Source organism: Cricetulus griseus, chromosome 3 (genome assembly GCF_003668045.3).
Source record: "Cricetulus griseus strain 17A/GY chromosome 3, alternate assembly CriGri-PICRH-1.0, whole genome shotgun sequence".
NCBI lineage: Eukaryota > Metazoa > Chordata > Mammalia > Rodentia > Cricetidae > Cricetulus > Cricetulus griseus.
In genome coordinates this window covers 31,968,823-31,989,154 of record NC_048596.1, presented here as the reverse complement: position 1 = coordinate 31,989,154, position 20,332 = coordinate 31,968,823, and the positions used below count along the sequence as shown (strand labels likewise).

At 42.6% G+C, this 20,332-nt stretch overlaps 1 protein-coding gene across 1 annotated transcript in view; it reads left to right on the top strand.

Annotated features, from left to right (window-relative positions):
- The window catches only part of Pdcd1lg2 (programmed cell death 1 ligand 2), a 60,247-nt gene that overhangs the window by 26,845 nt on the left and 13,070 nt on the right, over positions 1 to 20,332 (top strand). The window contains exons 2-3 of the mRNA XM_035441568.1: positions 504 to 571; positions 16,360 to 16,686. Of these exons, the coding sequence (XP_035297459.1) occupies positions 504 to 571; positions 16,360 to 16,686 (395 nt within the window). The remainder of the gene's footprint in view (positions 1 to 503; positions 572 to 16,359; positions 16,687 to 20,332) is intronic.

Here is a 20,332-nt window from a genome sequence, read left to right as displayed (position 1 = left end):
GAGAGGCAATTTACACAACAGGCATGATGGGTAACAGCACTCAAGACTTGGTGTTTTCCTGCTCAACCAATTAGGAATCTGATCTCCCAAGCTGATCTGTTCTCCAGGGTTTTCTCTCCAAGTTCTGGTCCAGCTAGAGAAGATGGTGTACTTATTTAATTTGTAAACAAGGCTGGTGTTCAAGATTTTGATACTGATTCAACTTTAGAAGTGAAATGATGTGGGTGACTGAGGAGGTCCAGCCCCTTCTCCAGACAAGGCCTCCCCAGAAGGAAGAAGAGCATCTCATTTGAATTCAGAAAGAGTGCCTTCTTCCTCCTTACTGTGCATGCCCTCTTCTGCAGAAAAGGCACCTACTGCTTACTTCTCCTCTTGCCTTCGCTGTCACCTGTGTCTCCCACAAGATTTGTATCTGGGTCATTACCATGCTCTTGGGAGTAGTTAAACCAGCAGAGACTGAGAAATCTCACCAAGCCCTGAGACTCTCTCATTGTCCATTTCAGATCGACACAGACCATGATCTTCCTGCCGCTGATGTTGAGCCTCGGCTTGCACCTTCATCATATAGCAGGTAAGAACGGAGAGTGGGAGGGGCCTGGGAGCACCAAGCAGGCGATGGCCCCCTAGCCAAAGCTGGAAATGAGTTTGCTCCTCCGACTGTGGGATTTTTTGAGAGAGAGTGTGGTTACCTGGTTATTTCAAGTAACAGAGAAGAAAGGTTCCCAGGTGGCTGGCCCCATCTTACAGAATATTACTCCACCTGTCTCCATCATCCAATGTTTGCATCCAATGGCACGTCTGAGTGGATGTAAGAGAGCAGTGGTTCAGTTCCATTTAAGTTAAGGTTCTAAGCAGCTGCTTCCCCTCTATCAGGGACAGTGACCAGGGCAAACTCATGTGAATTCTTTTAGCAAGCAATGGCGGTAGCCACTGGTCATTTAATGTCTTGGTGTGGACTGGAACGAAAAGGCAGAGTCTCCGTAAAGCCCCATTGAAAACTGAATCTGAAAACTCTGCTTTAGAACTTGAAGATGGGACATCTAGTGGAGGATGTGGTTGAGCAGGGAGAAAGCAGTTTCAGAATTGTTTCCCTGGGGAAGGTATTTCAGATCACTGGTGTGTATCATCAGGGCGGCAGTACACTTTCAAGAGAACACTGGGAGTTAAGAAAATAGACAGGCGTAGGGCTAGAGGACTGGATGTTCCACAATGGAAGAAGCCTTGAGAGGAATCATGGCCAAAGTGATCCTTTGGCACCAGATAACCTTTTGAGGAGTGGTCTCCTTGTCTCATCCTGTCCAGGTTATCTTGCAGCCATGCTCCTTCTTTCCCTGTGGGCCTCTTAATCTGACCTGGCACTAGGACACATATTTGGCACATTCTTCTTTAAAAAGAGACTACTATTTTTCCTCTTTATTGTCCCCCTCTACCCCAGTGCTAGTTAAAGAAGCATGTAATGATTTTGCCCTGATTGGACTAGACCTTTTGTTCCCATAAAGCCATAAAGGGACCAATGGGCAAAAGAAGGGTCTGAAGCTGGAGTTCCCGTGCCCTAACGGGATTCTGCATTCAGGAGAACCCTGGGGGAGTGTGCAGCCTCTATAGATTAGTAGCTATAAAGCCACCAAGGATGGTGCTTGGCTGGTTTTCTTCTGTTTTCTCTTAGGAAAGGAAGGGGTTAGGGAAACAGGGATGAGGGGTGGCAGGTTATTTTTGTTTTGTTTTTTGTTTTTTGCTGTTTGTTTGCCTGTGCTTTTTCATTTCTTTTCTTTTTATTTCATTTGTTTTTTGAAATTTATTTTATTTTATTTATTTTACAGCCCAACTGAAGTTTCCCCTTCCTCCCCTTCTCCTATTCCCTCCCCTAACATCCCTTCTGCCCACCCTCAGGCCCCCTCAATCCACTACTCTGTTTCTCAGAAAATGGCAGGCCTCGCATGGGTGCCAACAAAGCATGGCATATCAAGGTGCAGTGAGACTAAACTCCTCCCTTTGTGTTAAGGCCGGGGAATCCAGCATGAGGAATAGGATCTCAAGAGTCAGACAAAGCGTTAGGGACAACCCCTATTCCCATTGTTAGGAGTCCCACAAGTAGACCAGGCTACACAACTGTCACATATATGTAGAGGGCCTAGGCCAGTCCCATGCAGGCTCCCTGGTTGTTGGTTCAGACTCTGTGAGATCCTATGAGCCAGGTTAGTTGTTTCTGTGGATTTTCTTGTGATGTCCTTGACCCCTCTGGTTCCTACAGTTCTTCCTCCGTCTCTTCAGCAGGATTCCCTGAGCTTGGCCTAACGTTTGGCTGTGAGTCTCTGCATCTGTTTCCACCAGTTACTGAATTAATGCTCTCTGACGACAATTGGGGTAGTGACCAATCTGGCCATGGGAGATGGCCAGGTTAGTCTATGTATCCACTATTGCCAGGAGTCTTAGCTAGGGTCATTCTTGTAGATTCATGGAGTGTCCCTTGTATCAGGTTTCTATATGGCCCTGAAATGCTGCTCCCCCCATTTCCAGTCATCTTTCAGTACTCTCCTACTCTATCCAGGCCCCAGCTCCCACCCCCCACCTGCTCCCAGTCCACCCAAAAGATCTCTTCTATTTCCCCTTCCCAGGGAGATCCATGTGCCCCCCCTCGCCCCCCACCCCCGCCTCCTTGTTACCCAGTCTCTCTGGGTCTGTGGATTGTAGCATAGTTATCTTTTTCTTTACAACTAATATCCACTTACGAAAGAGTACACACCATGTTTGTCTTTCTGGGTCTGGGTTACCTCACTCAGGATGATTTTTTTTCTAGTTCCATCCAGGGCAATTACAATCGTTATGAGCTGAGTTAGGTATTAAAGGAGCAGGAAGAATGCAGAGAAGCAGGTATGTTTATATTCACAAGAGGGCTTATATGTGCTGAATGTTGTACAATTTACATATCTCATTCAATCTTTACAACGGTCGTTTGGCAGGTAGAGAAACTGAGAGTCGGGGACATTTTTTATTGTGCCCTGGATGAGATAGTTACTTGTAGCATATGAAGGATTTGCACACACTGGTGTCCTTTCTGCCCGGTTAGCTTGGTGCTAACAGTGTGATGTAACGGTAGACAATCTATAAATCGTCTAACTGGGGGCGATTACTATTATTATTTAATTATTATTATTATTATTATTATTATTAATTATTACCCCTAGTACACAAATAAGTTTGAAAATGGATACGTGTTTAATGCTTACTCTGAGCATTTCACAAACCAAAAAATGTGTGATGAGTTATTTGATGAAATAATAAATAGAAAACCAAACCAGCACATTTTGCTCTTTCCATAAATTTGAAATTCTTTTTTCTGCTCTTTCTTTGTGATAATTTTAATTCAAATGAGTGTTAAATCAGAATGCCTTCTTCTTCGTGTGTGTGTTTTTTAACTTTATCATTTTTTGTCTTTCTAATTAAAGTATTTTGATTTCAAACTAAGCTGATGGTGGGAGCGCCTAGAAAACAAAACTGAGGAATGGTGATTGTGTGAGTGAAGGAAAAAGCCTGGGTTAGGGATAAAAAGGAAAACTTCAGTATCCATGTTTGTTTCTTTGTTTAGGCTTTTCTTTCTAAGAATTGTGCATTTGGGTATTATATGTTTAATAAAAAATAGCATTTTAAGAATATGTGAAAACAGGAGGGGAGAGGGAGTTAGAAGAAAGAGAAGGGGAGGGGAGAGGAGGACAGGAGTGGGCAGGAAGATCTAGTCAGGGAAGGAATAGAGGAGAGCAAGAAAAGAGATACCATCATAGAGGGAGCCATTATAGGTTTAAAGAGAAATCTGGCACTAGGGAAATGTCCAGAGATCTACAAGGTCAACCCCAACTAACAATCTAAGCAATAGTACAGAGGTTACCTTAAAACCCCATCTCAGATAATGAGAATGATGACTAGTTTATATGCCATTCTAGGGCCTTCATCCAGTAGCTGATGGAAGCAGACACAGACACCCACAGCTAAACACTGAGCTGGACTCTGGAATCCAGTTGCAGAGAGGAAGGAGTGATGAGCAAAGGGGTTAAGACCAAGCTAGAGAAACCCACAGAAGCAGCTGACCTGAACAAGGGGTTGCTCATGGTCCCCAGACTGATAGCTGGGAAACCAGCATAGGACTGTTCCAGACCCCCTGAAGGAGGAGGTCAGTTTGGAGGTCTGGACAATCTATGGGGCCACTGGTAGTGGATCAGTGTTTACCCCTAGTACACAAATGAATTTGGGAGCCCTCTCCTCATAGAGAGATACTCTCTCAGCCTAGACACACTGGGGAGGGCCTAGGCCCTGCTCCAAATGATATGACAGACTTTGAAGATCCCCCAAGGAAGGCCTCACCCTCCCTGGGGAGCAGAAAGGAGTTGGGATGGGGGGTCGGTGGGGGGCAGGGGAGGAGGGGAGGGAGAGGGAACTGAGATTGACATGTAAAAGAAGCTTGTTTCTAATTTAAATTAAAAAAAAAAAGAATATGTCAAAGCTTTAAGAGGAACAGGAGGGCAGTTGGGCTACAACATTCATTGTCTGAGAGAATGCCCTGGCTATCACAGTGTTCAGAATGAAGATCCCATTTCTTTAACTGCTTTGTGCACCATACTAGATCTGCATTCATCACTGAAAAAGGAATTCCTATACACAAGTTACATCACTGTGATTCCTCATTACCCCAGGCACACATTTCTAACTTTAGATCCTAAAACCAATGCTTATTGCAACATTTAGTCATTAGAGATGAGTAGTGACACCTCTAATATTCTGATATAGTTAGAGAATCTTTGCTCTGTTACCAGGATAGAGTATTATAAGTGTGAAAGTGCAGACTGAGTTTCTTTCCTGCCCTTCAGTCCCAAATAAACACATGGCGGCCTATATTAATTATAAACTGTTTGGCCAACGGCTCAGGCTTCTTATTGGCTAGCTCTCTCTTAATTATTAACCCATTTCTATTAATCTAAGTATTTCCATGTGGCCTTGGCTTACTGGAGAATGCCTGATGTCCTATCTTCCCAGTAGCTACATGTCGTCTCCCTCCTGTCTGTCTGTACAGACCTCCAGACCTCTATGCTTAGCTAGCGGCAAACTCCATTCTCTGACCTTCAGACAGGCTTTATCTGTACAAGCAAGATATCACCACATGAAAGTAAATTAACCACAAACATGTTACTGCATCTGTGAATCTGGTGTAACACTGAGTAAAAAGCCATGCCCTGAAAGATGATATTCAGCACAACGTGTTTTTCAGAAGTCTGTTGCTCAAGCATCCTTAAATGTATAAGGTCAAACTGAAATAAAGCAAGAGATTGTGACACATACAATTCAGTATCAGTTGCTTCTGGAGGCGGCACACATGTCACATGTCATGTGTCATGTTCAAGTTCTTGGATAAGAGGTGGCTTCTCAGATGTTTGCTTTTGTTGCTGTTGTTTTGAGACAGGGTTTCTCTGTGTAACAGCCCTGGCTGCCCTCGAACTCACTCTGTAGACCAGGCTGGCCTTGAATTCACAAAAATCCACCTGCCTCTGCCTCCTGAGTGCTGGGATTAAATGCATGTGCCACCATGCCTGGCTGATGCTCACTTTCTTACATAAATTGCTTTAATAGCTCTTCTTTAACCCATTCTGTTGCAAAATATACCAAAGGCACTGAAAACCACATGAAGCTAATTCAAACTTGACACAACTGAACACTTTTTGGAAACTCCCCCAGATTGTTCGCCAGCTCCCCAGGAACTTGCCTGCAGCAGCCTAAACATACTCCTCCCCAAAACACTACTCATGGTGTTATTGTTTCTGCTCTGAGCTTCATAAAAATAAATGGCTACGGATTGGTAAAAGAAATCTTTTTAAGCATTCAGACAGTATGCACTCTTTGTAGATTCCAAGCCAGCAAATGGAAGTAGCCATAATTTTTAAGTGACTATATTTTTCCCTGAACGTTCTATAATTTATTAATTTGTCCCCCATTCATGGGCATTGCATTTATTTCAATTTGTCAAGGGTATCTCTTTAAGACTGTAGAGAAACCTGACTCATTCTGATTCCATGAGCCATTATTAACTCTTTCCTTATGTATTCTCTGTAGATATATACCATCTATAAAAGTTTAACGGGATGATGACAGATACATCTTCATATTAAAAGTATTCAAGTTTACATAGAGTGAAATTTTCTCTGTCACTAAAAAGTCTGTGTATTTTGACAAATACAGTCACAGGATGACCCCCACAATCAAAATAGGATTAGACGCTCTTTATGTAATTACATATTCTTTTATTATCAATATATGTGCATTATATTGCTTATTGAATTTACTGTGACTTTCTACACATGTGTATAACATTTACTGTAGATAGTCTTTGTTATCTGGCTTCTTTCTCTCAGTGCAATGCATTAGAGGTTCAGCCATGTTGCTGCCTATATCAATAGTTTCTTTTTGTTATTGAATGGTGTCCTTTTGTAGGTATGTGCTGCATTTTGATGGTCCATTTCACACAGCTGAAGGGCATTTGGGATGTTTCCCATTTGTGGCAACTTTAAATCAAGTTGTGACGAATGCTGGCAAATAGGTTTCTGCTTGGACATACATTTCAATTTTCTGATTAACTACATTGAATTTGTAGACCCTATGGCCATTGTAAATAAATGTATAGAAAATTGCCAGAGCTTTCCGTGGCAGTTGTGCCAACTTTACATTGCCATCAGCAGTATCTGAGAGTGTCAGTGACTCGTGGTATTGACATTGTTCTGTTATTCTATGTCATCCCAACTGATGTATAGAAATACCTTGTTGTGGTCTTAGTTTGCAGTGTTCCAGGGACCAATGATGTTAAGCATATCTTAGTGTACTTATTGGCTAGCTATTTTCATGTGCTTATTGGCTAGCCATTTATCTTCATTGGTAAACTATGTATGCAAATCACCTGACAGTTTTTAATTGGGTTCTTTGTTTCCTGGTAAAGTGTTAAGTGTTCTTTATTTATTTCAGATATAAGTCCATTATCAGGTATATGGTTTGTAAATACCATCTCTCAGCCTGCTTTTCCATTTTTTAAATGGTGTCTTCGGAAAGATGCTTCCTGTGGTCTAATGTATGGGTGTTGTCTTTCATGTCTCACACTTCTGACTCTGTTTCTAGGATCTCTCAGCAGCTCAAATAGAAATGATTTTTCTCTGAACATTTAGTAGCTGTACATTTGACATTTAGATTTATAATCCACTTTGTGTTCATGTTTGTTCAGAATGTGGGGTAAAAGTTGAGGCTCATTTAACTTTTGCATACCAGTGCCCACTCACTCCAGCCTGCACCATTGACTCACAAACCAATAGCTCGTATTTGTGTGGGTCCATTGATCCTTGTATCTAGCCTTTTGTCAGTATCTTGATTACTATTGGTTACTGTAAATTTGGACAGGTGATTTAATTTTCTTCCTCTTTTTTATATTTTTATTTAAATTCTTTAATTACTACTCATATTTACATGTCCATCCCCCCCATTCCCTCACCCTCCCATCCTCCCATGTTTCCCACCAACACCCCCAACCCATCCCCCAACTCCTCCCCACGGATAGTGAGGCCCTCCACCAGGGACCTTCAAAGTCTGTGGTATGTATCATTTGGGGGAGGGCCTAGGCCCTCCTTGCTGTATCTGGGCTGCAATAGTATCCCTCCATAGGGAATGTGCTCCCCAAGTCCATTTGTGCTCTAGGATTAAAGACTGGCACCACTGTTAGAGGTCCCATAGACTGTCTTGGCCTCCTAGCTGGCTCCCACATTCAGAGGGCTTGGCTCAGTCCAATGCTGTTTCCCCAGCTTTATGACTAGAATCTCCATGCTCTCACTAGGTCAGGTCAACTATTTCTGCGGGTTTCTGCAGCACTGTCTTGGCTCCTTTGCTCATCCATTCTCCCTCTCCACAATTGGATTCCAGGGGTATGGTTCAGTGCTTAGCTGTGGGTGCCTGTTTCTGCTTCGAACACTACTGGATGAAGGCTCTAGGAATGGTAACCAAGGTAGACATCAATCTCACTATAGGGGAAGGGAATCAATGGCATTTTCTCCACCACTGCTTGGATTCTTAGTTGGGGTCATCCCTGTGGATCCTCTAACATTTCCCCTGTGCCAGACCTCTCTCCATACCTGTAATGTCTCCCTCTATCAAGGCATCTCCTTTTTTACCCTCCTCTATTCCTCCCCTGTCTCAGTCCTCTTGTTCTCCTCCCCACTTCTTCCCTTCCCACCTCCTTCCTCTCCACCCCTGCCCCGTGCTCCCACTTTGTTCAAGGGTTCTTGTCCCCCTCCCCTTCTTCGAGGGACAATGCAATCTTCTCTTGGGGTCCTCCTTGTTTCCTAGCTCCTCTGGCAGTGTGGATTGTAGACTGGCAATCCTTTGCTCTATGTCTAAAAATCATATATGAGTGAGTACATACCATGTTTATCTTGATTTTAGCCATTCTGATAGGAGTAAGATGGTATCTCAGAGTGGTTTGGAGCTGCATTTCCCTGATGGCTAAGGATGTTGAGTACTTTCTCAAGTGTCGATCTCAAAGTTTGTGCTACTCGTGTTATGTTCAGAAATCGGTCTCCTGTACCAATTTGTTCTAGGGTACCACCTACCTTCTCTTCTAGGAGGTTCAGTGTGACTGAATTTATGTTGAGGTCTTTGATCCATTTGGACTTAAGTTTTGTGCATGGTGATAGATATGGATCTATCTGCAATCTTCTACATGTCTGAATCCAGTTATGCCAACACCATCTTACTCCTGTCAGAATGGCTAAACTCAATAACACCAATGACAATCTATGCTGGAGAGGATTCGGAGAAAAAGGAACACTCCTCCATTGCTGGTGGGAGTGCAAACTTGTACAACCACTTTGGAAATCAGTATGGAGGTTTCTCAGGAAAATGGGAATCAGTCTACCACAAGATCCAGCAATTCCTCTCTTGGGCATATACCCAAAGAACGCACACTCATACAATAAGGACATATGTTCAACTATGTTCGTAGCAGCATTATTTGTAATAGCCAGAACCTGGAAGCAGCCTAAATGCCCTTCAACTGAAGAATGGATAGAGAAAATGTAGTACATTTACACAATGGAGTACTACTCAGTGGAAAAAAGCAATGGAATCTTGAAATTCCCAGGCAAATGGACGGAACTAGAAGAAACCATCCTGAGTGAGGTAACCGAATCACAAAAAGATAAACATTCTATGTACTCACTCATTTTTGATTTTTAGACATAGAGCAAAGAATTACCTGTCTACAATTCACACTGCCAGAGGAGCTAGAAAACAAGGAGGACCCCAAGAGAAGACTGCATAGTCTCTCGAAGAAGGGCAATCTTGCCAAAAGCAAACTATAGATTTGATGCAATTCCCATCAAAATCCCAACACAATTCTTCAAAGACCTTGCAAGAACAGTACTCAAATTCATATGGAAAAACAAAAAATCCAGGATAGCCAAAACAACCTTGAACAATAAAGAAACTTTGGGAGGCATCACCATCCCTGACTTGAAGCTCTATTATAGAGCCATATCCTGAAAACAGCTTGGTATTGGCATAAAGATAGACAGATTGACCAATGGAATCAAATCGAAAACCCTGGAAAATTGTCCATTTCCTTTAGATTTTCAAATTTTGTGGAGTATAGATATTCAAAGTATGGCCTGGTGATTCTCTGGATTTCCTCAGTGTCCGTTATTATATCCCCCTTTTCATTTCTGATTACGTTAATTAGCATGCTCTCTCTCTCTCTCTCTCTCTCTCTCTCTCTCTCTCTCTCTCTCTCTCTGCCTTTTGGTTAATTTGGATAATGATTTGCCTATCTTGTTGACTTTCTCAAAGAACCAACTCTTTGTTTCATTGATTCTTTGTAGTGTTTTCCTAGTTTCTACTTTATTGATTTCAGCCCTCAGTTTGATTATTTCCTGGTGTCTACTCCTCCAGGGAGAGTTTGCTTCCTTTTGTTCTAGAGATTTCAGTTGCACTGCTAATTCTCTAGTGTGACAATTCTCCAGTTTCTTCATGTGGGCACTTAGTGCTATGAACTTTCCTCTTAGCTGTGTCCCATAAGTTAGGGTATGCTGTGTCTTCATTCTCATTAAATTCTAGGAAGTCTTTAATTTCCTTTTTTATTTCTTCCTTGACCCAGGAATGGTGTAATTGCACATTATTCAATTTCCATGAGTTTGTAGGGTTTCTGCAATTTGTGTTGTTGTTGAATTCTAACTTTAAAGCATGGTGGTCTGATAAGATACAGGGGGTTATTCCAATTTTTTTGTATCTGTGTAGGTTTGCTACATTGCAGAGTATGTGGTCGATTTTAGAGAAGGTTCCATGTGGCGATGAGAAGAAGGTATATTCTTTTGTGTTTGGATGGAATGTTCTATAGATATCTGCTAAACACAATTGGGTCATAACTTCTGTTAGTTCTCTTGCTTCTTTGTTAATTTTCTGTCTGGCGGTCCTATCTAGTGGTGAGAGTGGGGTGTTGAAGACTCCTACTATAAGTGTGTGAAGTTTTATGTGTGATTTGAGCTTTAGCAATGTTTCTTGTCAGCTATTTCATCACAGCAATGTGAAGAGTGAAGTAAATAAAATAATGGAGGACTGGAATCTGGCCAGGACAGTGTTTCTAAAATGAAGGTGTCCCCTGCAATGCTCACACACAGAACAGAGCATGGGCCTCATGTACACAAGAGTTTTCTGAAGAACAGCAGCTGTATAAAGCCTTCTATCCCCTTTTCACATTTCAAGAACACTATATAGAAAGGCTAGAAAAGTAAACTTTCTGTTGTTTAATGGAAAAAGTTCAAAATTAGCCTAAGGAAGAAACTATCTTGGGAGATCATGCAAATAATTTGTTTTGTGTTTCCTGGAGATGTGACAGGTGCCAGCTGTCATCAAGGCCTGCTTGCAAATAAAATGCTAAATTGACCTCAGAAACTTCAAAAAGACCCCAGAAGTATCTAGTTGGATATCCTTTGTCTGATCACCTCAAAAGTTCAATTCTAGATTAGCTAATTTAGCTGCTACGTGGCACATGAAATATAAACAAAACATGTCTACCTTAACGTAAAGCCAAAAGTTTACCTACCTCAATCACAGAAATTGTCTGTTTACAAAGATAGTAGCTGGTAGAATCTGATAGTAGCTGTAGCATCTGATAGTAGCTGATAGAATCTGGTAGTAGGTGGTAGAATCTGGTAGTGACTAGTAAAATCTGGTAGTAGCTGCTAGATTCACAGCCGAGAGTTGTGATGAGCATACAGATGAAATTGAGTTGAACATAGAAATGAATTTGAATTCTAGCTCCATGGCTGCCATTCATTGGCCTTAAGCAAACTGTGTCCTTTGTAAAGTCTCAGATTCCTCACCTGTTAAACATGGATTGTATCTCCCACTTTGACAGGTTGATGGGAGAGCCAATAAGATGGATATATAAGGGTTCCTATAGTGTGGGGATCATTTAGAAAAGTCAATTATCACTTATCCCCAGTTACAGTCCAAATGCAGCAATGCCATTGTCTGCCTCACAGATCCTCATTCTCTCCATTTGGGGCAAACCTGAGCATCTGCATCCTAATTAGTGCTCAGGTGAAGCAGAAGGCAATGACCCTCATTAGAAATAAAGTTCACTGCCTTTCGTGTTTTGTTAAAACAACAGAGAATGGGTTGAGGCAGTGTCCCAAAAGACTCCTGAGTCAGGCAGACAGAGGCCTTCTGCTTGGTTACTCTAACGTGCACACAGCCTTGAAGAAGAGCTCTTCACAGACTTGATTGTGTTTTCATTTCCTCTGTGAAATGAAATGACACCAAAAGTCCAAAGTTATAGTATTTCAAAACTATGTTGCAAAAAAAGTATGTGGTTTCTCCTAAACTACCCATTTTATAATGAGTAATCAAGCCCAAGACTTGGCACATCTTAGAAGCTATAATTGAGTCAAAATTCATCAAGATAACAACCCTCAGTCATCCTGAGAAACTTCAAAAACCTGATGCATGGTTTATGTTGGTTAATTGCTCACCCACTTATGAATGTTAGCCCCCAAATGCCACCTGTCTGAAAGGTAAAACATTTTATTTCTAAAGCTGGGACATCTACTCGACAAAGCAGAGCGGGGGAACAGTTGAAAAGAAAAGAGAAGCCATGTCTGTATAAGGCAGGGCCGTGATGGGGAAGTTCTGTTTAATGGGGAGTTCCAGGGGAAGTGCCTGTGCCTCTCATGAGAAGAAAGTGTAGAGTGGTAAACAGATGAGCTATGTCAGTCAGGTCAGTCAGTCGGCACATCTCCACACGCATCCAGCCCTGTCACTCAGACACACAACTACCACTTCTTGTACACCCATCTCCCTGTTTTCTGTTTGGATGTCTGTAATTTAAAAGGGGGATGTGCTTTAACAGAAATAAATTCCTACATTAAATGCTCAGAAAGTAGCTAGTGTATTTTTGATGAGTGATTAATAATTACAACTCCTCCCAGGGCAGAGTGGATTTTGTACAATCTCTTGTTAATTTTGTATATCTCTTAGTTATAAGGAAGTGAAGGATTTAGAGATGATTTCTGTTGTAGCCATTTTTCTCCCTGGCTGGGGTAAAGTGCCAAAAAAAAGCAACTTAAGGGAAAAAGGGGTTATTTTGTTTCACAATTTGAGAGGACACAGTCCATCATGGCAGGGAAGGCACGGTGGCAGGAGTGTGAGGCAGCTGTCACATTGCATCTGTAGTCAGGAAGCAGAGAGAGATGGATGCTGGTCTCAGCTCACTTTCTCATTGTTATTTAGCCCAGGACCCTTGCTCAATTAAGCCTCTCTCTGGACCCGTTAACAGACTTGCCCAGGGGTTTATATCCTACATGTTTCCAAATCCCATCAAATTGAGAAAACTATTACAGTTCCCATAAGAACAGATCTTAATACTGAGAGGGTCCTGTTATGGAAACTATGCATAAGGCACATAGGAATTTGTGATTTCAGCATGCAGTGAAGTCTCCAAAATGGAATCATACAGGAATTCCTGAACTACAGCATCCTTCTCCACTAATATGATCCCAGGGTCTTCTCAGCCTGATCCAGCAAGGGCATGCAGGATTAGCAATGTTTTGCAAAGGAGCACACACCTTAGAGTCTTTCTCCTAGCCCCGTGCTGCACAAACAAATGCTGGGCATAGGTGCACCTTCTCTGTACCACAGACCTCTGTAGAGATGCACATTAATGTTCTAGTTGTAGTTAAGGCACAGAATGGAGGAAATAAACTTGCCAGCCATTTTTGGTAAAGCTCATTGGTGCATATCACCATCCACTATGCTGGATGCTAACCAAGAATTGCTGATTCCTGTGATCTGTTGCAAAATACACCTTGGTGAGAAATAAATATAATCAAGCTCATATTCTTTTTCTTCACTACTCTTCCCTTTCCCTCCCCTGATTCTCCATAGCTGAGATTAACGTGCTAGATACTAGGAAAAAATATCAAAGCAAACTTAATCTTATCATTAACTTCTTAGGTCTGGAGGATAACAGAAGGAAATATTTGAATTAGAAAAGACTTGTAAACTGAGTATTGTACCACACCCGGACCACCTCCAGGACCCTGGAAGCTGAGATTGGAAGGACTTGGGTTCAAGACCATATGGGGCTACCTAGCAAGGCACTGTCTTAGAAACAAAAACAATCTAAAAGAGAATTGCAGTGTGAGTCATCAACCAGCAGGAAACACAGAATTACTCAGACTATGGAGTTGGTCAGGGAATGGACAAGCATCCTGGTTAATTGATACCCTAGTTCACCGCAATTGTGGTATGCACCTACAATCTGAGGGCCTAGAAGGCTGAGGTAACAGCCAGCCTGGCTACATAGTGAGACCCTGTCAGTCAGTGAAAGGAAGCAAACAGGGGAAGGAGGGAGGAAGAGAGAAAGAAGGGAGGGAAGAAGGAAGAGAGGGAAAGAGGCACAGAACATCCTGGCTAATAAAGAACGGCTGCCCTTCTGTATATGGATTACTACTACCCCAAGAACTAAACAATCACCTGGAAGAATGTTTTCTGAGTGCCTGCTAGCTGACAGATATGGGTGATACATATGTTCCACCTTGCCCACATTTTCCCACAGAACCAAGAGATAGATACTAGCCTCATTAAAAGAAAACGGACAGACTCGTAGAAGTTAAATGACAGGCCCTGACTCAGAGGCTCCTAACTAATCAGGCTACTATTGGGATCTGAACCCAAGCTAACCTCTCACTAAATGAAAATACTTAGAAAACACCCACAACTATTTGATGATCAGATTATTTGATTGTGAGACTGAATGAAAGATCTATTGAGTATAATTTGATCCAATCTACTGCAATGATTCAGAAATGATTTTGAGATCTTTCCATACCTCCATCATAAGGATGCCCTGTCAATACTGATGGATACAGCACACAGTTTCCCACACTCTACTGCCCTCCCTGTTTCTGCTATTTAAAGGATTATTTAAATTAACTTGGCTTTTAAAATACAAGCAAAGAGGTCCCTCTGTATAGGCAGAAACCCAGTAACACGCTAGTAAAACAGAGGCTAGAAACAAAAGCAAACACTTTTTAAATTTAAGTTCTCTGCTGGCGCTGCTTATCTTCCTGGGAGCTCCTTGCCTTAGTAGTAGAAGAAATATCCATCCCCAAAGAATACGAGTCCAGTTAGAAAACATGTAGTGGGGGATTGAAATCAAATTAAAGGGGAATAAATTTCTCTCTAAATAATTCAACTCCCTTAGCCTGTGGCTCTGTCCCACAAGAAATTACCTTACGTATCTCTGAGATATCCTGGGAAACGCTGCAAATAGATACTACAGCTTTTTAAGTCAAACACCAATGGGCCTTGAATTGTAACCATATTAACTGTATTCTTGGAGCCAATGTCTTTGAACAAAATTATAAAATCCTAATGACAACCCATGTTTCAGGTCAAGATTACAGTGTTAAAGAATATAGCTATAAAGTCCCTTCTGCGAAATTTGGCCTGAACAGTTCCTTTTCTTTTTCCTTTGACTTTATTGATCCAAAATAGTGAACATCCATAGTAGGTTCATATGATGACAGGTCGGGCCTGTATCAGTCCCACGCTGCAGAGGCCATCTATTCCGGACTGATGTCTTTGGGGCTGCAATTGGAACCAGCCGAACAGCCCCAGGTCCTTCCCTGAGCGGGGGAGTGTGGATCAGGAAACTCCTAGCTACCCAGCGGCGTTAAGGATGAAACACAGACATCTTGTCACCTCAGGAGGGCTCTCAGTTCATTCTGGAGTCCACGGTTTATTCAAGCATCCTCTTAAATAACTTTCCAACAGTGGGGGTTGTAGGGAGACACCCTAGCCCCGCCCAATAGTCCTGGGACAGGTACCAGGTGGATCCGGGACTCGCCCATAAGGGCGTGGTGAAGGAAAGCCAAGGTGACTTAAGGGAAGCTTCTTAACGACTGCACGTGGAGACCCTAGCCTCTTTTTCTGGCCTCGAACTCGTAATCCTCCTGCCTCTGCCTCCTTCTGCAAATCCTACCAGCGTGCGCCACCACAGGGGGTAATAGCAGAAGACATCTATTATCATTTATAAAACTGATATCAAATATTTCCTTTAATCCCAGAGACAGTCTTAGAACTGCACATCCTCACCAACCTCTCAGCAGCCCCTAGGCATGTATACAAGCCCTTGGTGATTACCGGTGAAAGAGAAATATTGCACTGGTCTTAGCTGTGCACTCTTAGGCAAATAGATTAACTTTTCTGTGCCTCATTTCATTTTCAAAAGGGAGGTAGCAATGCCACCTGTCTCACTGGCTTCCAGGGGGACTAAATGAGGTGTTGGTGTATCTAAGTGTATCTAAGAGCTCTGTAAGAGGTGGATGCCATTACTATCACTGGTTAGAGATGGTGATATTTGGCAAAGAGAGTTTTAAAACAAAATAAAATCAGCCCAGATGATAAGATATAATGACAATTAATAAAATGTAGGTAGCCCTCAATGGTTGGGCAGCCTGTGGTCTCACAAGAGGGATATTCTGGGCTGACTGCAGGGCTCTGAGGTGGGATGTTGGGGGCAAGCAGGCCTGCCCATCAGAAGCTCCTCCTGGGGTGTTCAGGAGAAGCAAGAGTGGAGATCAGCTGTGCAGGTGGGAATGTTCAGAGAAGAAAACCACCTCAGCGTGCTGAGACAAGAACTCCGCCATTTCTATATGGGACAAAAGGGAAGCGAGGAGCCATGCGAAAGCCCAGAGAATGACAGGGGTCTCCTGGAAGATCACGCAGGGGTGGAGCACAGCTCCGGTTCTACAAGAACTGAGATGTGACAGAATTAGACAACAGCAAGCTGTCTTTCCCTTTCAGCTTTATTCACAGTGACAGTCCCCAAGGAAGTGTACACAGTAGAGTTCAGCAGCAACGCGAGCCTGGAGTGTGATTTTGACCTCAGTGAATGCACGGAGCTTGGAGAAATCAGAGCCAGCTTGCAGAAGGTAGAAAACGATACCTCTTCGCTGAGTGAAAGAGCCACCCTGCTGGAGGAGGCGCTGCCACTAGGGAAGGCTTTGTTCCACATCCCCAGTGTCCACTTGAGAGATGCTGGGCAGTACCGCTGTCTGGTCATCTGCGGGGCTGCCTGGGACTACAAGTACCTGACGGTGAAGGTCAAAGGTGAGTGTTTGCAAGTCACCTCTGATGGAGGGTTGTGACAAATGCACACAATAGCATGCTACTTTCAGTAGTAGCTCAAGCAAAAGCCGAAAACCTGGTTGAAAGAGGCTGTACTTGGTTTTTACTCTTTCGGCTCTTTGCTCTTTTTTTTGGGGGGGGTGGTGGCGCTTATTCTTACTTACGAATGCTCAGCCTTAGTGTAGCTTATTTCCAGCCAGCTTTTCTTAACTTAAATTAGCCCATCTACCTTTTGCCTTTGGGCTTGTATCTTTATTCTATATTCCTTTCTTTCCTTCTTACTCCTTGGCTAATTGTGTGGCTGGGTGGCTGGCCCCTGAGGTCCTTCTTCTCCTTTTCTCACTCCTTGATCTTCTCTTCCCAGATTTTCCCCTCCTATTTATTCTCTCTGCCTGCCAGCCCCGCCTGTCCTTTCTCCTGTCCAGCTATTGGCCGTTCAGCTCTTCGCTAGACCAATCAGGTGTTTTTGACAGGCAAAGTAATACAGCTTTACAGAGTTAAACAAATGCAACATAAAAGAATGCAATACATCTTTGCATCATTAAACAAATGTTCCACCGCATAAACAAATGTATTACATCCTACAATAATGCTCCACATGAGAGGCAGCTGCTTCAAAGGGGAAAAAAGCACCTGAAAGGAAATATATTTTGGCATCGGGTATAAGTAATGGTAAAGCGGTTAAAACAGCAGACACAGTGTGGTGAAAGGAAGTCAGAATGAGGAGGCATCCTGCCTTTTCCTCTGCGGGGCTCAGGACTCCCTGTGTAGGAAGATTTCTTCCTTAAAGCAATGGTCGTCATGGAGGGGCCTGTTGATCCCCACAGCCTCTGTAAGGGAAGCACAGGCTTCCCATTGTCCTGTCTCTTTCCCATATTGATGAACCTGAGAATGTACCGCCAGGCAAAGCATTTAGGGTTCCCCTGAAACACCCCTTCTTTTACTTTTGCTTTCTCCCTCTTTATGAAAGGCCTGTCTCCCTTCACAGATATGATCCATTGCCCCAAGGTTTAAAACCTCCACAGTGCCAGACAAGTGTGAAAAGAAACCCCATGCCTCCCAGAGCAGCATGGCTGTTGCCTGTTCTACCCCTATTAAGGAACAAAAGGAGCTTATGATAAGGATATCCCTTTATTAGAAAAACACCAGCCAAACGCAAGCCAGTGAGACAGGTGGCATTGCTACCTCCCTTTTGAAAATGAAATGAGGCACAGAAAGGTTAATCTACTTGCCTAAGAGTCCACAGCTAAGACCAGTGCAGTATTTCTCTATCTTTCACCAGTAGCCACCAAGTCATATGAACCCACTATGGATGTTCACTATTTTGGATCAATAAAATCAAAGGAAAAAGAAAAGGAACTGTTTAACTACTACAGGTCAAATTTCACAGAAGGGACTTTATAGCTATATTCTTTAACACTGTAATCTTGACCTGAAACATGGGTTGTCATTAGGATTTTATAATTTTGTTCAAAGGCATTGGCTCCAAGAATAGAGTTAATATGGTTACAATTCAGGGCCCATTGGTGTTTGACTTAAAAAGCTGTAGTATCTATTTGCAGCGTTTCCCAGGATATCTCAGAGATATGTAAGGTAATTTCTTGTGGGGCAGAGCCACAGGCTAAGGGAGTTGAATTATTTAAAGAGAAACTTATTCCCCTTTAATTTGACTTCAATCCCCCACTACATGTTTTCTAACTGGACTCGTATTCTTTGGGGATGGATATTTCTTCTACTACTAAGGCAGGAAGCTCTCAAGAACATGAGCAGCACAAGCAGAGAACTTAAATTTAAAACGTGTTTGCTTTTGTTTCTAGCCTCTGTTTTACTAGCATGTTACTGGGTTTCTGCCTATAGAGAGGGACCTCTTTGCTTGTATTTTAAAAGCCAAGTTAATTTAAATAATCCTTTAAATAGCAGAAACAGGGAGGGCAGTAGAGTGTGGGAAACTGTGTGCTGTATCCATCAGTATTGACAGGGCACCCTTTTGATGGAGGTATGGAAAGATCTCGAAATCATTTCTGAATCATTGCAGTAGATTGGATCGAATTATATTCAATAGATCTTTCATTCAGTCACACAATCAAATAATCTGATCATCATATAGTTGTGGGTGTTTCCTAACTTTGAACACCTGAAATCCCACAGTGATAAGGAAACATTTAATTTCAATAGTTATACATAGTGTTTTTAAGTATAAGACAGTTAAGAATGATAAAGCAGAGAACTACCAAACATATATGTGTGTTGTAAGAATAAAACAATTACTTGCTGAAAATACAAATATTTGTAAAATCCTAAATATGTATTTTTCAATATTGAAGCTTATGGAAAAGTCTGAGAATCGAAGTGACATACAAGAGGGAACACTGTGTCCTGATTTTCATCAGAGGAGTGTAAGCAGAGAGCATTGTTAAAGACTAACGTGTAAGAGTAACTTATGGTGATGCCGAAGCTCAGATCTGGGACCCAGGGAAGAATCCTACAAACGAAGTATGAGCAGAGAAAGGGTTAGTTTTACCTTTAAATCTAGGGGATAGATCTGGACAATAGGAATGTAACACCTCTTTCCACACCATGACTCATATTAAATATAAGGAAAAGCGTTGGTTTCTAAAGGATAGAAAAATGATGAGGCAGAAAGAGGAAATGATCCAGAAGAGATGGTGGCTTCCGGAAAACTAGGCTGTAGCCACGTGACTAAGAGCCATCAGGCGGGAGAGTTGCTGAAGCAGAGTAACAGTGGTACTGAAAGAGAGGCCAAGGCCTCACAAAGCTGCTGAGGTTGAGAAGAGGCCTGCAAAGGCCTGCTCAGAGCAATAGAGCACTGGGCCACAGTCAAGCTGGAGCTAAGCATAGAAACAGATGAGCCATCGTGGGGAATGCAGTACTTTAACCCAACCAAAGCCCGAGAAGATATGAGTGGGACTTCAACAGGCTGAGGAAAGAGGCAGCACGGCTCCTGTTGAGGGAATTCACCACCAATGAGGACAAAGGGCCTAGCAAAGGCAGCTGAAGAGAAGCCATGGGTAGAAAGGTGACAAAAGCATATAAGAACTATGTTTCCCTCCGTATTTGCAGTCACTATGATGATTAAAATAATAACACTGTATGCACAGATTGTTCTTGTCTTACAAGTGATATGGAGGCTGAGAGATGGGTAAGAGCACTTACTGTGCAAGTATAAGGATCTGAGTTTGAATTCGTAGCACCCGCGTTAAAAAAAAAAAATCAAAAAAACAATGCATGTCTGTATCCTCCTATAGGGCAGGAACAGGCAGGAGCTGAGAGCACGCTGGCCAGAGTCAGACTGGCCAAAAACAGTAAACTTCAAGTTCAGTGAGAGACCCTGTTTCAAGGGAATACAGTGGAGAATAAGAAAGACAATCAGGGATTTCTTCTGATCTTCACCTGGGCATGTCCATCTGCATGCATGCAGGAGCGAGCTTGTGTGCGCGCGCGTGCGCACTCACGCGCACACACGCTCCCAGAAGCATGCACCATATACGCCACATATACCACATACCTCCAATGTGGACATGCCCGCCTGCACACACATTACACAGAAACATATACCACATACCCCTCCCCAACACACACAAACCAGAGAAATAGAAACCATGAAATT